The sequence below is a fragment of the Larus michahellis genome, chromosome 1, assembly GCF_964199755.1.
Source record: "Larus michahellis chromosome 1, bLarMic1.1, whole genome shotgun sequence".
NCBI lineage: Eukaryota > Metazoa > Chordata > Aves > Charadriiformes > Laridae > Larus > Larus michahellis.
In genome coordinates, this window is record NC_133896.1 from 27,712,139 (window position 1) to 27,729,121 (window position 16,983).

At 42.5% G+C, this 16,983-nt stretch overlaps 1 protein-coding gene across 5 annotated transcripts in view; it reads right to left on the bottom strand.

Moving 5' to 3' along the window:
- The window catches only part of ST7 (suppression of tumorigenicity 7), a 152,217-nt gene that overhangs the window by 49,832 nt on the left and 85,402 nt on the right, over positions 1-16,983 (bottom strand). For all 5 annotated transcript variants that reach the window (XR_012589278.1, XR_012589284.1, XM_074602188.1 and 2 more), the window contains exons 3-7: positions 10,777-10,936; positions 6,133-6,187; positions 5,441-5,556; positions 4,237-4,312; positions 2,338-2,492 (exon numbers count right to left, since the gene is read on the bottom strand). Coding sequence is in view for 3 of the 5 variants with exons in the window: in XM_074602188.1 (XP_074458289.1) it covers positions 2,338-2,492; positions 4,237-4,312; positions 5,441-5,556; positions 6,133-6,187; positions 10,777-10,936 (562 nt within the window). In the remaining 2 variants the exon portion in view is untranslated. The remainder of the gene's footprint in view (positions 1-2,337; positions 2,493-4,236; positions 4,313-5,440; positions 5,557-6,132; positions 6,188-10,776; positions 10,937-16,983) is intronic.

Sequence of the window (16,983 nt, forward strand, 5' to 3'; positions counted from 1 at the left end):
AAGTCTTTCACAATAAGAACAAGATGGGCACATTCCAAGTATCTACAAATAGTTTTAAAGCTGTGATTACAATTTTCAGATAGATTAAGCAGCAGGTTGAAAGGTCTGACTTTAGAAGAAAAAATAAATAAGGGAGGGAAGGAATTTCTTTAGTAGTATTTTATATTATGTAATTCCTTATCTCTGTATCGATTCCTATATATTTAATAAACAATTTATTAGTTACATCTGTTTCAACATGTTTATGTAGTGTAACTAAGAGGTATACATTTCAGGCCAAGCTCCTTTTCAGTCCTTTCAGAAGGAACTGTCAAAAGGCATTTACCTACTATGAAATCAAGATAACCTTTCAGGCCAAAATCTTCTGAGGTGACTAATGATCTGGGGTGACTAACATGAGCCACCTTAAAAAGAAGGCTGCCCGCACTTGCTGTAAACTAGCACCTTTTTAAAGAGGTTAAGTTGGCTACTCAGAGACATTATTTACTCTTAAAATTCATGGTTGAACATAAAATACTGTATGAAGGAGATGGAACACATGAATAAACAGAAATATAGAGCAACATGCCATTGTTCAAGAAATTACATAGTGTTCTTCACCTGTAAAAGATGAAATAGCCACTTTTCATCCCGAAGTCAACTTCAAGGACCAGGAACAGAATGACAGACATCTCAGAACCATGGAGTAACTGCAACACATCTGCCCATGGTCTTTCCTCCCTAAAGAGAGCTGAGCTCTCCACCTTTGTAAACCATGCAGAAGTCCAGCATATAATCCAGAGAATGCTACTTAAAGCCCCTGTGTCCAAGGCACCATCTGAAGCTAGAACTTCTCTAACTTCTGTGGGTGCACACTGACATGATCAAGGGAAGGCTAGGTGGTATAGAGAAGTGTGATGATCTAGCCCCTCCCAAAGCCACAGTCAGAGCTAGCAGTCACCTTTCAGCCCCTCCTGCTCTGTGGCAATTCACTTAATTTTGGGATTCAACTGGTTGTTTCCTCTGTTGTAGTGCTGAAGGTTCAGTAATAGTGAAGGTGTCAAATTTGATGATGACAGTAGCCATCTAGCACACACAGGTTACAAAAATACCATAATTATTTGCCTGCACAAACTTAACACGGTTATCTTGGACATAAGCATCATGACAGTGTTTAATTACTCTTATTGCATATTCTTCATAGAATTGTTGTCATTTTCTGTGCTCAGGATGGATTGAGTGCACAAATTAAGGTTTCACAGACAACCATAAGCCTGCTAAAGCCTGAAAATTGCTTCAAGGGCTCAGCTGCTCTATATTTTTTTTTCTCCAAAAATAAGCAAATCATCCTAAATATCATTTTATAACCAACAAGTGTCTAAAATACTACCCCCAAGCTTTATAAAATCTCAGATTTTCAGGTATAGACTTGTGTACACCTTTGAAACCAGAGATCACAGACAATTTCACTATGTACAATTTTTATCAGCCATCTCCAAATTACGCGAGATCGCCAGAGGCTGAGAATTCAGGTCCTGAGAAACCCGAAGATGTCCAAAGTATGTTAGTTCTTGTACTTATGTAATTAATTGGTATTATTTTTGTCCAAAAGTAGCTACTGTAGACTAGAAATATCCTAGACTGTTTGCTTTATTTATCTTTTTGATCATTTACTGTGAGCCTTCATGTATTTTCTTAAGAAGCATCCAATAAATATCGTCAGAGCAGCTAAGTCTGCTTATTAAAAACTTAAAAAAACCCCAAAATCTAGACTTTCAATTAGAGCACTGTATTATTCCAGTTGTTAATTTTTACGTTTCTGTGACCTTTCTTAATGTATGCAATTAACTTTTCAAATGTCACACCGGTTAATGGGTCTCATTAACTTTTACACAGAAAAATGTGGTGTACTTATTTACCCTCCCAGCTGATGGAAGAAAGCTGGCAAAGCATCACTTCACTCCTGTTCCCATCATTCTTTACTGCCTTTTCACAACATGAGCCCATGGTTTCAAAATGGCTAAAGGCACTTCAGTGCAAATTCCTAAATCAGCATCCAGCATTTTCCTAATATCAGATCTCTTTTGGCTCTGCTACTTTTTCTTTTCTGTTAAGTACATGCTAAAACATTTTCTGCCACGACAAAGAAAAGGTGCATCTGTAATGTGCACATTGCTAGCTCAGCAACAGAATCAAGTGAAAACACTGAAAAAGAATAGTCTGGCTCCAGGGCCATAGTCCAGTCAATCTTAAATACTGAGTACATAGTTCTAAAAGAGGGAAAAAGAATACCAAACCAAGGAGCCCCTCGGAACTTCTATCCCTTTAGAAATGGCTATTGCCTCCAAAGAAACTTACTGTGTTGGGCTTCATACTGGGCACCATGGTGCTGTAACTGCTGACTGCGCCTGTAACAGCCCTCTCCAGCTTTCAGAGCTTGCTTGAACAACTTCTCTGCTTCTACAATCGTTGTTGCTTCTTCTTCGGCCAAAAGAATATAGGCAGTAGCACACCTGCAAAAATATACAAGGAAAAACCATGAGAAAGTTTCATGAAGTAAAAGCTATACAAAGACATGCGGACTGGCAAGGATATACCAAATACAAAGGCAATGGGGTTTTGTCCATATACCTTTCTGATTAACTATTCTGATGAATAAATATTCTGGCAACCAAATCACAACTCTCATTTGTAGGTACTGTATCACTCAGCCATCTGAGTAAACCTACTGATCGCTGCCCCAGAAAGTAAAGCACTGTCTCACTAAGCAATCATGGCCTACATCACTAAAACTCCTTCTGGAAACCAAGACTAGTTTTATGCACTATTGCTTTAACACAAAATGTCTCCATTACTGTATTGGTATGAAGAGAAACAATAGACCTATAACACTTGCCATATGCAAAGAACAGATTATGAATGTAATTGTAGAGATAAAAAAAACAAAACAAATCCCCCCCTCAAAAAAAAAACAAACAGGAAAGCAGCTTTAGGAATACACAGAAAGGTGAAATGCATGGTAGGATTCACCTCATCCAGCTTTTGGCTGTCTAAGTTAGATCTCTTAACTATCTATGCCCCTCCACCTCCCTCAAGGAGAATCTTCACAAAGCCATTCATTTCACATGATTAAACATCTCTCTAAGAACAGGGTGAACCACTGAATGAAGGTGCTTCTCTCACTGGCTCTAGGGTGAGCCCAGGCAACTACTTTAAACTCGATGACCACATTTTTAGCTGCTGAAGTTAGATGAGACTAAGACTGTTGACTTCTTTCCGATACAAGCAAACTGCTAATAAGATTCTTTATACAGAAATAGAATTGGGCTGCAGCTGCCTCTAGTTGCATTTCACAAAGAGGAGGAACTGGAAACAACTGGTCCGTGTGAAAAAGAGATTCCAGGCACCAGTACTTGCTGTGGGCCACCCAGCTGGCAAGTAGCTTGGCAGGAAAGGACTTGGGGATCCTGGTGGACGACAAGTTCAATATGAGCCAGCAATGTGCTCTTGCTACAAAGAACACTAATGGCACCTCGAGCTGCATTCACTTCTGCAAAAGCCTTTTATGCTACAAGCTGCCTCGGTTAAACTGCTGTCCAGGAACAAACAATTCTTTTTCTCCTTCTGATGAAACACGTGGAGGACAATCCATAAGGCACTAGTTTATGGAGTTCTAGAATGCAGTAATCTCTGACAGCAACCTAAGGGACTCTCTCCACTTTATACACTTCGGCAACATTTATACAGTTTGCCATGCCAGTAAGGCATTGAGTTTGTTGTGGGATCTCAGAATACTACACTTCTCATTGAGAAAATAAATACTGGACTCAAAGACCAAAAGTCCCAGAAAATTACATCATATTCTTTCACACTATGAAACGAATATTTCAGAAGGTGTTTATGAGTCCCATCTTTCTTGCCTCTGTTCAGGATGACTGAGAAATCCAAAAGGGAACTCTCCATCTCATAAATGCATATTTCATATGCTCATCAGGAGGCAACTTAATTAACACTTCACTATGCTGATCCAAAGTGCACTGATATCAGTGGGAAGACTCCCATTGTCATCACTGCCCTAAGGATCTTCTGTGTGGCTAGCACAACATGCAGCTGTGCTTTTTTCCTCCCATTGTAGGCCTTTCTGTGACAGGCCTGCAATCATAGTTAAAAATTACTGTAGCAAACTCCCTGCCTTAAGCTATCATCAAATGGATTTTTAAATGACAGAAAATAAATGTTAATGTTGTTGTCACTCACTCATTCAATTCCAAAGCTTCATGTGCTGCAGAAATTCGGGCTTGGGGGTTTCTCTCTCTCCAGGCTTTTTGCATTACTGTTCAATAAAAAAAGCAGAACAGGGGCATATCAGTCATTACAGCGTTAACAAGGAGAATCTACTGCATTATAACAACAGAATTTATTGCTCTCAGAGCACTCACTCCAGAGCATTTCAAAGAGCTCAGTGATCACTCAAAAGATACATAATCAACATGAGCTTTTGTCCCAAATACTCAGCTTTATTCTTTCATTTAATTACACTTTTTTCCATAGGAAAATCTGGCTGAGAGATGATGCCATCTGCACTGTCACATACAGAGGTGATAACCAGCTTTTTCCTCTTGGGGAAGTAGATTCCACAGGGCACAAAAGAGTAAAAGGACAGTTGGGATTCTTATTCTAGTTCCTTACTGTGCTGTTGCTTTAGGTGAATGTTAAATGCATACAGCATCCAGGCCAATCAGATCACCTCATAATTAGCCTCCAGAGTTCAGAAAATAGGATTCACGTTTATTGTGTGTCAAAAAAGCACAGTATGTTCCCCTTTGAAATTATGCCCTCAGAATGGAGTGCCCAACTGTCAGTATCTCTCCTTTCCCAAGAGACAAAGAAGATTATCGTACATTTTTATCAGAACCAAAGTTTGCATGTGGACTTAACAGTAAAGACTTAATACAACTAAAGCTGCTTACATCAAATTCAGTTGTAAATGCGTTATTTGTGTTTTTTTACAGAGCTTCTAACTACATCAGGGTATGAAACACAGGATTTAAGTTTTACTTAAGATCTCTCTCTTCTGTCAGCATAGGCTAAATGGGACCTGGATAATGTAACACAACACACTACACTGCAGCTGGAGGCAAATTAAGCTATACATATTTGAAGCCACTGCAAGAAACAGGAGGAAAAAACAAGTCTTTACACTTGCAAATGGTACCTTGAATGCCTTCAGCAAGAAAGCAGAACAAAATAATGACACAAATTACACAGTTTATACCTATATAGATACTTGTTCGGATTTAGAATACTACGAATCTAACAGCAACAGCTTTCCAGGCAGGATCAGACTTTTGCCTTTCCTTATCTACCCAAGAGAACTGATGTCTGAGTGCATTTTTCTTGCATCAGTTTAAACCAATCATTAACCTATTAGCAAAAAATGGTTGTTCACAAGGTCTCTTACTAGCGTCTGCAGGCCGTAAATGATCCGTGTCACATGTAAAGAATGTCTGATGGTCTTGTGCTGAAAGATTCATATCGTAGTAAGTCAAAGGTTCTCTCCCTGTTACCCATGTATAGCTGCAAACATGCCAACAAAGAGACATTTTGGTTAAGGAGGTCATATTCGGAAAAATGAATCTAGAAAAGAATCCTAGACATTAGAGATGGGCACAGCCCATCAAGTTCACCCAGCCAATCTCCTAACCAATATACACTGCATTTCACTGTACTGTGATGGGGCAACAGTAGCTGAACCTAAGCTAATGAGGATGTTGGAAAATACACACTGAAGATTGGTAACACACATTCAAACATTAAGACTACATGAAACTGAGATATCATTAATTAGGTTGTTTGCTGGAACTGATTTGAACAGAATTACTGTATTAACAGTACCACGTATACCGCACTTACGTTTTCCGTTTTTTTATAAGATCACCAAAAATTGCAGAAATAATAACTGCCAGAGCATGAAATTTAAACTCCTTCTAATTCAGAAACATTTTATAAGTGACAGAAAAACCTTGCATGAGAACATGTGTCCACAGTTGGTTTTGTTATTCCATCTCTGAGCTAGATTAATGGAAAAGTACAATTAAGGTCCTTAACCCAGGACCTGGGTAATGCCTGAAGCTGTAGCACCATAGCACTTACCGATTATATTCGGCTCCTCTGAACAGGTTTAAAGGATTTCGCCAGACTTTGCATTCTGTCATAAACAGAAACACACAATAATGAATCTTTCCCAAATTACAATGGTACTGGAGGTTTATCAGAAACATCAGTTACCTTCTAATGAGCCTTATCAAATAGCGTTTCTCTTTTATGGGTGTGAATGGAAAAAAAAAAATCAAGAGCATAGAGATGCAGGTAATCAGATTGTTCTTCCTTTTTTAAATAATAATTTAATCTAAATTGGAGTCAACAAATGTTATCATTCCAGACAAATAACCACTAACAGAGCTACAAACACCAGATGCAAAGATAACACTGATTAGTGCCAGGACCTGCATTTACCATAATGCGGAATTGAAGAGGGGTCACACAGTGTTATTGCACTGAAAAACAGCAATTAACTCAGTCCTACAGACTTGTTATTTCTACAGAAAAACTTCACTGTCTATTTAGTACTGTACATCACTGAGAATCTCAGCTACAGTTGCCAAATTTAATTCCTCCTTAGCTTGTGAAGTAAAAAATCCATGGCAACATCTGCTGACCTTACTTAAGTTATAAGCATCCCAGGTTGACAAAGGATGCTGAAGTTGATTGGCAGAAAAAGGTTCATTGCATTGCAAAGGTTTGGGAACACTAAAAGCATTTCATACATTCAGGGAGGGTGTGGAATGCAAATTCGTCACACAACAGGTAGGAAGGGATAAGAAAATCCACAGCAATGTAATTTAGAACAGAACTCAAAAAAACCCCACAGAAAACCCAAACTCAAACCGATCACAAAAATCAATTCCTATGGCTTTTGAAAAAGTGAGGTCTTGATTCTGGCTTTTCTTCCTTCAGTTTAACATGGTATTTGTTCTCTTCATTTCAACAAGGACAATTTACTCCAGTGAAGGTGAGACCAGAATCAAACCCAGTAATTGCACAAAGACTCACTGAGAGGCAGCATGTTGTTCCACCACAGGTCTGCTACTGGGTGACCCCTCACATGGTGCTCTGCAAAAATGCATTAGTAGCACTGGCCCTGCAGCATTTCACCAGCTGCTTTCCACCACTAAAAGTCAACCAGCACATTTTTCCCTATGAAATCTCTGATATCATTTCTAAAGAGATCACAGCAACAGTTTCCTGGTGTGATATTGAGTCAGCAGGGTATCTACCCTATTTTATACAACACTCGTAAATATATGCCTTTTCCCTTTATGTCTGTTCCATTAAAGAAAGAGACAGAAACACAGAAGGGCAAGTCAAGCCCTTCTCTTTTTCCACAGACCTAGCTCCCACTTCTGAGTATGAGGCTAAAGTGGCATGGACAGAAAGCATTTTGCATAAATTATTTGCAATAACACCATGACACCTGTGGCTACACAAAAACTAGTCAAGTGGCATAGAGGTGGGCCCTCAACTTGGTGCCTACATCACCTAACGTGCATGAAACAGAGATACGGGAAAGGGAAGATGTTTTGGAAGACGGCATTGATTATATATCTGCATCTTTCAACCAGCCACTTCAGCAGGTAGCTAATATTAGAAAGCTCCACTGGTTTACTCAGCAGAAGTGCTCAATCAACATTCAGTGACCCTGTTGTGAAGCCAGAGGGTACGGCTGTTTGACAAGCTTCAATCTGACAGTTTTTACATAATATGACTTTCAAACCATAGCAAATATTAAATAAACATCAGCCTTCTCAGTTCCAGAGGCACAATTCAATGGCTTGGCTTACTCTATTTGCGACCAACAAGATCAGGCAACAAGAATTTGATCACAGCCACACCATTCTTTGTGCTCATCTTGTTTGAATTTAAGTGGTTATATTTTATCCAAAGTATGCAATACTTCAGCACTGCAGTGGGGAAAGGGTGAATTAAGGAAAAGAGGAGTTGAAGAAGAGATTTTATTACCACCTTCTGTCCTGTGGGGTAGTTTGGCATCTGTCTGGCTAGTTAAATGTGATGTGCTCTTTGTTGCTTTTGTCTTGTTATCTGCTGATACCGTGGTGTCAGTACAACAACCATTCTTCTGACCTTACTGAAGGCCAAAGTATCTACTGCAATATTCTACCATTGTCAAACATCTACATAGGAAAGCATGGTGAACCAAGTGAAAAAACCATCTTCACCTTGTCAGGTAGTGAAAGAAATATCCCAGCGTTGATGTATGGTAAACTGAAAAGGTTGCCTTTTCTGGGACATTACAAACTATGTCCTTATTTTATATAAGCAATTAGGATTTATTGAAGATTAATCTTTCAGCTCCTTGTTCAATGATCAAGTTTTGAGCACTGATATCTTTCTGAAGACATGAATAATAGGTTACCTGTACACACTATCCAGAGGCACTGTGTCCCAGTTCATAGACTCGAGTGCCAATGCACTGAATGCAAACACTCTCCTTGACTACTTCTGTATATCAGAAAAGTCAAGATGCCTGGGTGAACCTCATTAGTCAAAATACTGTGCCTTCTGCTTTAAAATGATGGGAGTTATTTCAGAGCTGCTGAAGTGTGATGGAGCTCACTGATCAGTGCACACAGGTGTTTCCAAGCCATCCCATGCTTTCTGCCCGTTCACCCAAATCTAATATCCTGGCCCATGCAGTGCTGCTATTCACACCCTCTCCTGAGATGGGAATGACAACAGGTGATTTTACGGTGCTATATGGAGGCTTCCCTAAGTAGAAATACCCAGTAGAGAGCAAGGGTTTTTGAGGCCACATGTTTTATGTAACTTGTGAGTTCAAAGATAATTTTTCTTTGCTTGTTTTCACAAATACTGAAGAGCAGAAGTAAAATTTGCCTGGTACAGACATGGGCACCTTGGCTGCTAAACAATACTTTTTTTTCCATAACTGAATTTGGGGTTTTTTTCATTCACTTTTCCTCACTTGTTAATTCTGATATATTTTAAAATTTAATGAAACCCTAATTGATTCTAGGGGCACATCCCTTAATGAAAGCTCAACTAATTTCCAATATTAAGATTATGGCCTGTATGCCAAGCTAGGGCTGAAACAGGTAAACTTTCTTTTACAGATGAGGAACACAAGTTGAGATGCTCCAGCCCTAACTTTCTTTAACAGTGAGTATTTCGAACTCAAGCCAGAAGCAACAGGATTTCAGCATCTTCATCACCCATGGTCTAAGTGTTCAATGCATCCCCCTCAGGTAGCTGAGTCACCCAAGCAGGGAGACAAGTTACCCTGGGACTCGTCTTCTGTCCACAAAGATCAGAGCTTGCTTAGGGGGCTGACTCATTTTAGGGAGGCTGGCCTGTCTCTCAGAGGAACCATCCCTGGGCAACCAGGCACCTGACTCAATGTGCCTCAGCAGAATCCCAAACCCTGTGACTTGAGTGAAGTGACTTGCAGGGAGCAGAGCTGTAACAGGACTCAAGCTGCCTCAGTTCAAAACTTACATCCTCACCTCCATCATGTAAGAGCTGATCTCTTCCGATTTAACATTGTATTTTTCACCAGGGCAAGTAACTTTGCATTCGTTATAGTAATATATAAACGCACAGCAAAAATTACAACTCATACATTTATACCACTCATGTAAGGCTCTCAAAAGACCTCCTCAATCATATGTTCATTCAGAGTAATGATATGCACTAGAAAAGAAGCCCCAGAGTGGCAAGGTCAACTTCAAAGGCTTGCATGGCTTAGAGTCAGACCCCTTCAGCCTGATTTGTAGCACCCACTCCCTGCACTGAAACTCAAAGGGGCTGTGAATACCTGGAAGCTCATGAAAATCGAGCCCCAAATGCCTTAAATCAGGCCCCCTAAACTGCAGGCCTTTTTTTAAAACCTGACTGTGTTATGACTTGCCCAAAGTCACAAATCAAATCGGTAGCAGAGACAGGAACAGAACAAGCCCTTAAGCTATTAAAAGCCACTATGCTTCCACTTAGCAAGGTGAAATACAAATGTTGCTGACATACTACTTACATGATCTAAAAAATAAAGTGATGCAAAAGCAGATGAGCATTCCCGACATCTTTTTCTGATTCTTTTTTTCACAACTTTGTTATTGTCCAAAAAGAATTTAAATAAAAATGCTGCCTGCCTTTAGAAACGATATTGCAGAAACCGCATGTGCAATTTAGCAGGGCTTTCAGAACAAGGGGGAAAACAGATGCATTGGCAACGCCGCCTGAGCAATAATAAGCATGGCATGAATTCAGAAAGATATTATCAGCCCAAGCAATTAATGAAGCAGCTCTGCCTTTTTATGTGACAACAGAGCAAGTTTAAAGAAAGCCTTATCTGATCTCACGGCTCAGCATGAGATGATATTTGTACCCTACAGCGGGCTGCCCAGGGCACTGCCCATGACAGGCCTGGGTGAGTGTCGAGCCAGGCGCCCTCGGCTGAGGTAAACGGGGGGTGTTATGGGGCTGAAGCGCTGACTGCACCGCGGCCGCGCCAGTGCACGGCTCACCAACCGCTCGGCGCTCACGGCTCGTTATGCCTCTCCTCGGGGGTACAAAGGGCCGTTTTCCCCGGCGCTCAGCAACCCAGGGCACGGGAACCTTAAGGAGCAAAGCTTCCCGACCTCGAAAGGCCGGCAGAGGGCCGAGGGGCCGCCCTCCCCCCGTCCCTCCCCTCGTCCCTCCCCTCACCTGAGACGCTCTGCCGGCTGGAGTCCGCGTCCCCGTTGGCGGCGCTGGCGGCGCTGGGCGCGCTGTTGTCCACCCCGCCCAGCAGGGGGCGCAGGTGGCTCACCGAGACCTGCTCGATGAAGGAGGTGCCGTACTTGCGGAAGTACCACCACTCGAAGATCTGCAACACACAGGCGGCGCGCGCCGCGTCAGCCACCGGCCGTTAACGGCTGCTACCCCCCGCCACCGCCACCACCTCCCTCAGCATGGCGCCGCCGCCCTGACAGGGACGAGGGGCGAATAGGCAGGCTCCCGCCTCACCCTGAGGGAGGCACCGGGCAGTGCCTTCGCCGCCCGGGGAGCAGCCGGGCCCGCTCGCCGCCACAGCGGCCCTCCGGCCGCCCGCCCTCCCTCCCTCCCTCCCTGTGGCGTAGCGAGAGCTTCAATGTGATCCAAGTTCGTGCCGAATCTGGCAAACCGCTTTAAAAAACCTGGTTTACAGGTGAAAAAATCTCAGTCTCGTCAGCAAAAAATAATTGTTGGGTTTTTGGTGGGGTTTTTTTTTGTTGTTGTTTGGTTGATTTGTGGTTTTTTTTTTTACCCAAAGCAGCTTATGTCAAATTATTTCTTTAGAAAAATAAATATTTTTTTTTTAAATTGTTAGGAGCGTTCCTTTAAATTGCCTTCTGGAAAAAGAAAAAAAAAACCACCAACAGAGGAGCCCAGCTCCATCCTGCCCAACATCAGCAATATTTGCCTCATCCCTCCCCAGCTCCCTCTGCACTTGAGGAAAAGCGGGTTTGCTTCTTTTCCCAGTAATGCTTCCAAAGGAATTTTAATATAAAAAATGTTAAAAATACCAAATAAACTCCAGGAAGCTGAATCCTGTTCCTTTAAGGATTTTTTTTTCCCCCCTCCAAACTGAACTGTGTTTTGTTTTGTTTGGCTGACGGACTGATTCCGAATTAATCTTATTTTCAGGCTTTTGGTTCAGCTAGCAAATCAGAAAAAATTATTATTTACAGGGCTCTACTTGGAAAATCACTCCACAGCCTAAAAGAGCCCCTTATAATTGAAATTACATACATAAATATATATTTGTGGTATGTTCACCAACAAATTATTTTCTTGGGTAAGAATACACATATTTCAGGAAACCACATAAACGTGGAAATGACTATTTCATATAAATAGGGAAAAGGTTTTGACTGTAAAAATTGTGAAGGCACGCATGCTTATAATGAGTATGTAAAATGAGTGTATTTTGCAGTTGCACTTGAATCATTACCCAAACATCTATATAACAACTGAAACAAAAGCAAATTGAAGGGGTTTTGAAAAATTTGGTAGTACTTTGTAATGTTGATTACACTAGAAATGGTGAATGAATGATCTTTCTATATTACTCGATGTCTCCATGGTTTATGCCAGCGCTGAAAGCTTTTACAAAATCTCTACCAAAAAAAAAGGTTATTTATTAATTCTTACTACAACTAGGCACAATTAGCAACAAGTGAAAGGATTGCATTCACATCTTTGACACCATCAGCGCACCATCAAGCAGGTGCTGGTGGGCCAGCCAGGAGCCAGCAGGAGTCTACCTACTGCAGCGAGGTTCAGGCTGGTCTCCACGCTCTCCCTTCCACAATATTTTTTCATTTTTAAGTTCTCTTGAGCTCTTTATATAATTGAACTGACTTCTGCCTCCATGGGGCTGTCTGTAGACAAGCCATACTTTCCCCCCCTCCTCCCCCCTTTAAACCATTCCATATGGGAAAACCAGAAGATAAACCTTCTGGCATAGTAAGAAAATGTTCCTCCAATGGAACATATCCTCCAAAGGATATTCCAAAGCATTCTGCACTGGGGCTTCCCCTAAATTCAGCTGTGTTGTTAAAGCATCTAGAGCATTCATATGGAGGACGCTGACCCTAGCTGCATTGGAATGGAGTGGGAATGTAGCTGGTGGCCACCGGAGGCAAGTTCACAGAAGAGTGCGTGGCAGCCCTGGAGATCACTCAGCCCCCAAAACAATCTAACAGCCCTTCTAGGAGACACCAACAAGGAAGAATGGAACAGTCTGATGAGAAGAAGACAGAAGGGCTATGTGAACACATAAAGGTCACAAGCACTTGGGAAGATAAACAGATGGTCACGGAGAAACCAGAACATAAACACGCCCAGATCTTTGTGAACTCTACGTCCCAGGCAGATCACCAAAAAGTCACACAGCCTGGATAGTTCCTCCTTACATAGGCTCCACAGCACGTTTGTCACTGTACTTGTTCCATCAGCAGCGGCGCCCAGGTGGGAATCCCAGGAGGCAGGGACAGAAGGCTGAGGAATATTGCTGAACACTTGCTCCTCACTGATATACTTTCCCTGGCATGCACCACTGCCTCCAAACACTAGAGATGGTGGACAAGGAGCTGGCACAGGTGAGCCAGCTTTGGTTTTAGCTGATCTCATGCTCTTGGGCACACAACATTTTCAAAGAGAGCATCATAAGCTAAAGCAGGCAGCATGTGGCAAACCAAGAGAGAAAGGCTGTGCTGTAAGATACAGTCACAGATCTGCTGTGAGCATCTGTTTCCGTTTTATCTTTGGAAACTTTGAGGCATGAAGGAACCAAGGCACACAAGCCACAGTTGTACCTGTCCAAGGCCTCAGAGGGAATGGCTGTTAGGAATCAAAGACTGTACTGAGGCAAGGGACACTCCGTAAGGGTGTCACTGTAACCTAAGTCAGGGACTGAAGAACAGCTGTCGGACTGGCCGCTCAAAACTCTTGGCAGTTGTAGACCGTATCTAACAAACTTCATATTTTCTTTAACAGAAGAAACAACCAGATTTTTCAAGATGTGCTAATAAATTCCTGCTCATTATTTCAATCATAATCAGCTTTTAGATAAAAAGTCAGTAAAATCCAGAAAGGGAGAGGGAGCAGCACAAGAGCACGCTTGAGCCCACTTGCCCTGCGCAAATGTATACCAGCTGGAAAACTGTCACACTGAATTTCAATGAAACTGAGGGTACAGAAAGAATGTGTACATATATGTGGTCACCACTGCAGTTCAGCTGAGTGACAGGAACTTGCTCTGTCTGCCTCCTCACACTTACAAATACACTAACTACTTTTAAAAATGGCATTGAAACTCGTAAATTGTTTAAGGCAGCTTTGAAAAATAGTTGCAATGTTGAGTCCATCCAGTGCCAGGAAACATCAGCCAGATCTCAATGCATACCGTCTCTTAGAAATTAAAGCCATAAATCATCGTCATAATAAGCCTTTGCTTGCAGTGATTTGTTCAGGGTGTATGAGAAGGTAATCTGTAATCTGGTACTGAAGTCAAAACAATAAATTCTCTTTGCAGAATTTTTGCACCTTTCTCAAACAGTGTCGACTGTTTTGAAACCTCATTGCGATAAATCAAATTTGATTTCTAACTGCACCAGCCACTTCGAAACCAATGTGAAGTCAACAAGGCTTTGACAGCTCAGCAGATGAGAGATCATCTGGCAGAATAATAGCTGACTGTAAGGATTAATTACCCATTGAAAGAGATCTGGATCGGAGAGGAAATGAATGCAAAAGATCATTTCATAGAATCATAGAATTGTCAGGGTTGGAAGGGATCTTAAAGATCATCTAGTTCCAACCCCCCTGCCATGGGCAGGGACACCTCCCACTAGATCAGGTTGCTCAGAGCCCCATCCAGCCTGGCCTTGAACACTTCCAGGGATGGGGCTTCCACCACCTCTCTGGGCAACCTATGCCAGTGCCTCACCACCCTCATGGTGAAGAACTTCTTCCTAACATCCAATCTGAATCGACCCATCTCTAGTTTTAATCCATTCCCCCTAGTCCTACCATTACCCGACATCCTAAAAAGTCCCGCACCAGCTTTCTTGTAGGCCCCCTTAACATACTGGTAGGCCACTGTAAGGTCTCCTTGGAGCCTTCTTTTCTCCAGACTGAACAACCCCAACTCCCTCAGTCTGTCCTCATAGGAGAGGTGCTCCAGCCCTCTGATCATCCTCATGGCCCTTCTCTGGACACATTCCAGCACGTCCATATCTCTCTTGTAGTAGGGGCTCCAGAATTGGATGCAGTACTCCAGGTGGGGTCTCACGAGAGTGGAATAGAGGAGGAGACATGCTGGCCACGCTTCCCCTGATGCAGCCCAGGATATGATTGGCTTTCTGGGCTGCAAGTGCACACTGACGGCTCATGTTGAGCCTCTTGTCCACCGGTACCCCCAAGTCCTTTTCTTCAGGGCTGCTCTCAGGGCAGTCACTGCCCAGCCTATATTGGTGCTTGGGATTGCCCCGACCCAGATGGAGGACCCTGCATGTGGTCTTGTTGAACTTCATGGGGTTGGCATGGGCCCACCTCTCCAGCCTGTCAAGGTCCTTCTGGATGGCATCCCTTCCCTTCAGCGTGTCAGCCGCCCCACACAGCTTGGTGTCGTCAGCAAACTTGCTGAGGGTGCACTCTATGCCACTGTCCATGTCGCTGACGAAGGTGTTAAACAAGACCGGTCCCAGTACTGATCCTTGAGGGACTCCACTTGTCACTGGCCTCCACTTGGACATGGACCCATTAACAGGCACTCTTTGGGTGCGGCCGTCAAGCCAGTTCTTTATCCACTGAATTGTCCATCCATCAAACCCATATTTTATCAGCTTGGAGACCAGGATGTCATGCAGGACAGTGTCAAAGGCTTTGCTCAGGTCCAGGTAAATGACGTCAGTTGTTCTCCCCTTGTCTATTGATGTTGTGACCTTCTCATAGAAGGCCACCAGGTTTGTCAGGCACGATTTGCCCTTGGTGAAGCCATGTTGATTGTACCAAATCACCTCTTCATTATTCTTCTGCCAATAACATAATAATTTCTGCACCACCTCTGAAAGAAAAGGCCACCTCATTTCTGTCATATACGTACAGTGGGAGGGGAGCTCATCTTCCCAGACCTTGTCCCCTTCACAGCAGTGGCAAACTTCTCTGGATTCTTTCTAGTTGGTGTCTGTGCTTTCAAATCAGAACAGGATCAAACATCTCCAAACCCTCAAGGGATCTTTGAAACCATTATGTTCACAAAGGCCAAGTTAAAACTCTGTTCTGAACATTTCCACCTTTGTGTGTTTAGAAATCCAAATCTAAAATTTTTATTTTTTAATCGGGTATGGGTAATGCTTAATGTAAGAGCATTTGATTTTGGAAAACCCTTATTGATGATTTCTAGAAATGCAGGGCTATGAAAAAAATCTGTAGGTGACAAATATATTTGGGTTAAGTGAGAGCTGGTTAATCACTCATAAGTCTTCTTAATGCATTTCAGATACTTGGTCTTTTTTTGGTTTTGTTGGTCTGGGCAGGTACTTCTCTTCCCCTGTGCAATGAAAACATAACAGTCATCCTCTTTCTTATCTCTGCTCTCACATACAGACAATCCTGGATCGTTTTATTTCTCTGTGTAGCAACACATCTCTTCTGCATCACTTGGATATCTGATCTTCCCGCCTGGTTTTTCAGAACAGATATTCCATCATAAATACATCATTTCACCAGGGGTGGTTTTGATGGTGGTTCTCACTGGACCAAGTAGTGATGTCTATCAGCAGTCTGAATTACGCTTTCCTGTTTATCGTATCTGAGACAGGCATCCTCTCTTACAGCAAACACTCTGTAGTCCTCTCCTAGTGCATGTGTATTGAGGCTTCAACAGAAGCAGTAAAGGATTTTGTTTGCTAGCAACTTCCACAGCTCAGAGTTCTCATTCAGCCTTGTAATGAGGCTTCCAGGTCTCAGAGGGGTAAGATTTGGAGTACTCTTCTAATATGAGGGGTGGTAACAACCAATATAATGGATTTAAATGAAAGTTACCCTCTTGAGGAACAGGATAATGATAGCAGAACTTGATTCAATGGTTAAGCCTATTTGATAAACAACACGGGACGACAGCACAGGTTTGGCTGGCTCAGTCATCCGTGCTGTTTGTTTGCTAGCACGCTGCCCAGCCTCTGCCAACTCTCCCAGGTAATGACTGGACATCTAATGGGACTGTCAGCCCAGGGGCTGTTTCCAGTAGACAGTATGGAAAAGATCATCCTGTTTTGGGGAGGCAAGAGTGTTTATCCATATGGATGTGACTGTACAATGCCACTTGCCTTAGGACAAAGCAAGCCCCTGGTCTGTTTTATTTAGCTGTTAGGGGTAGCCAGTGAC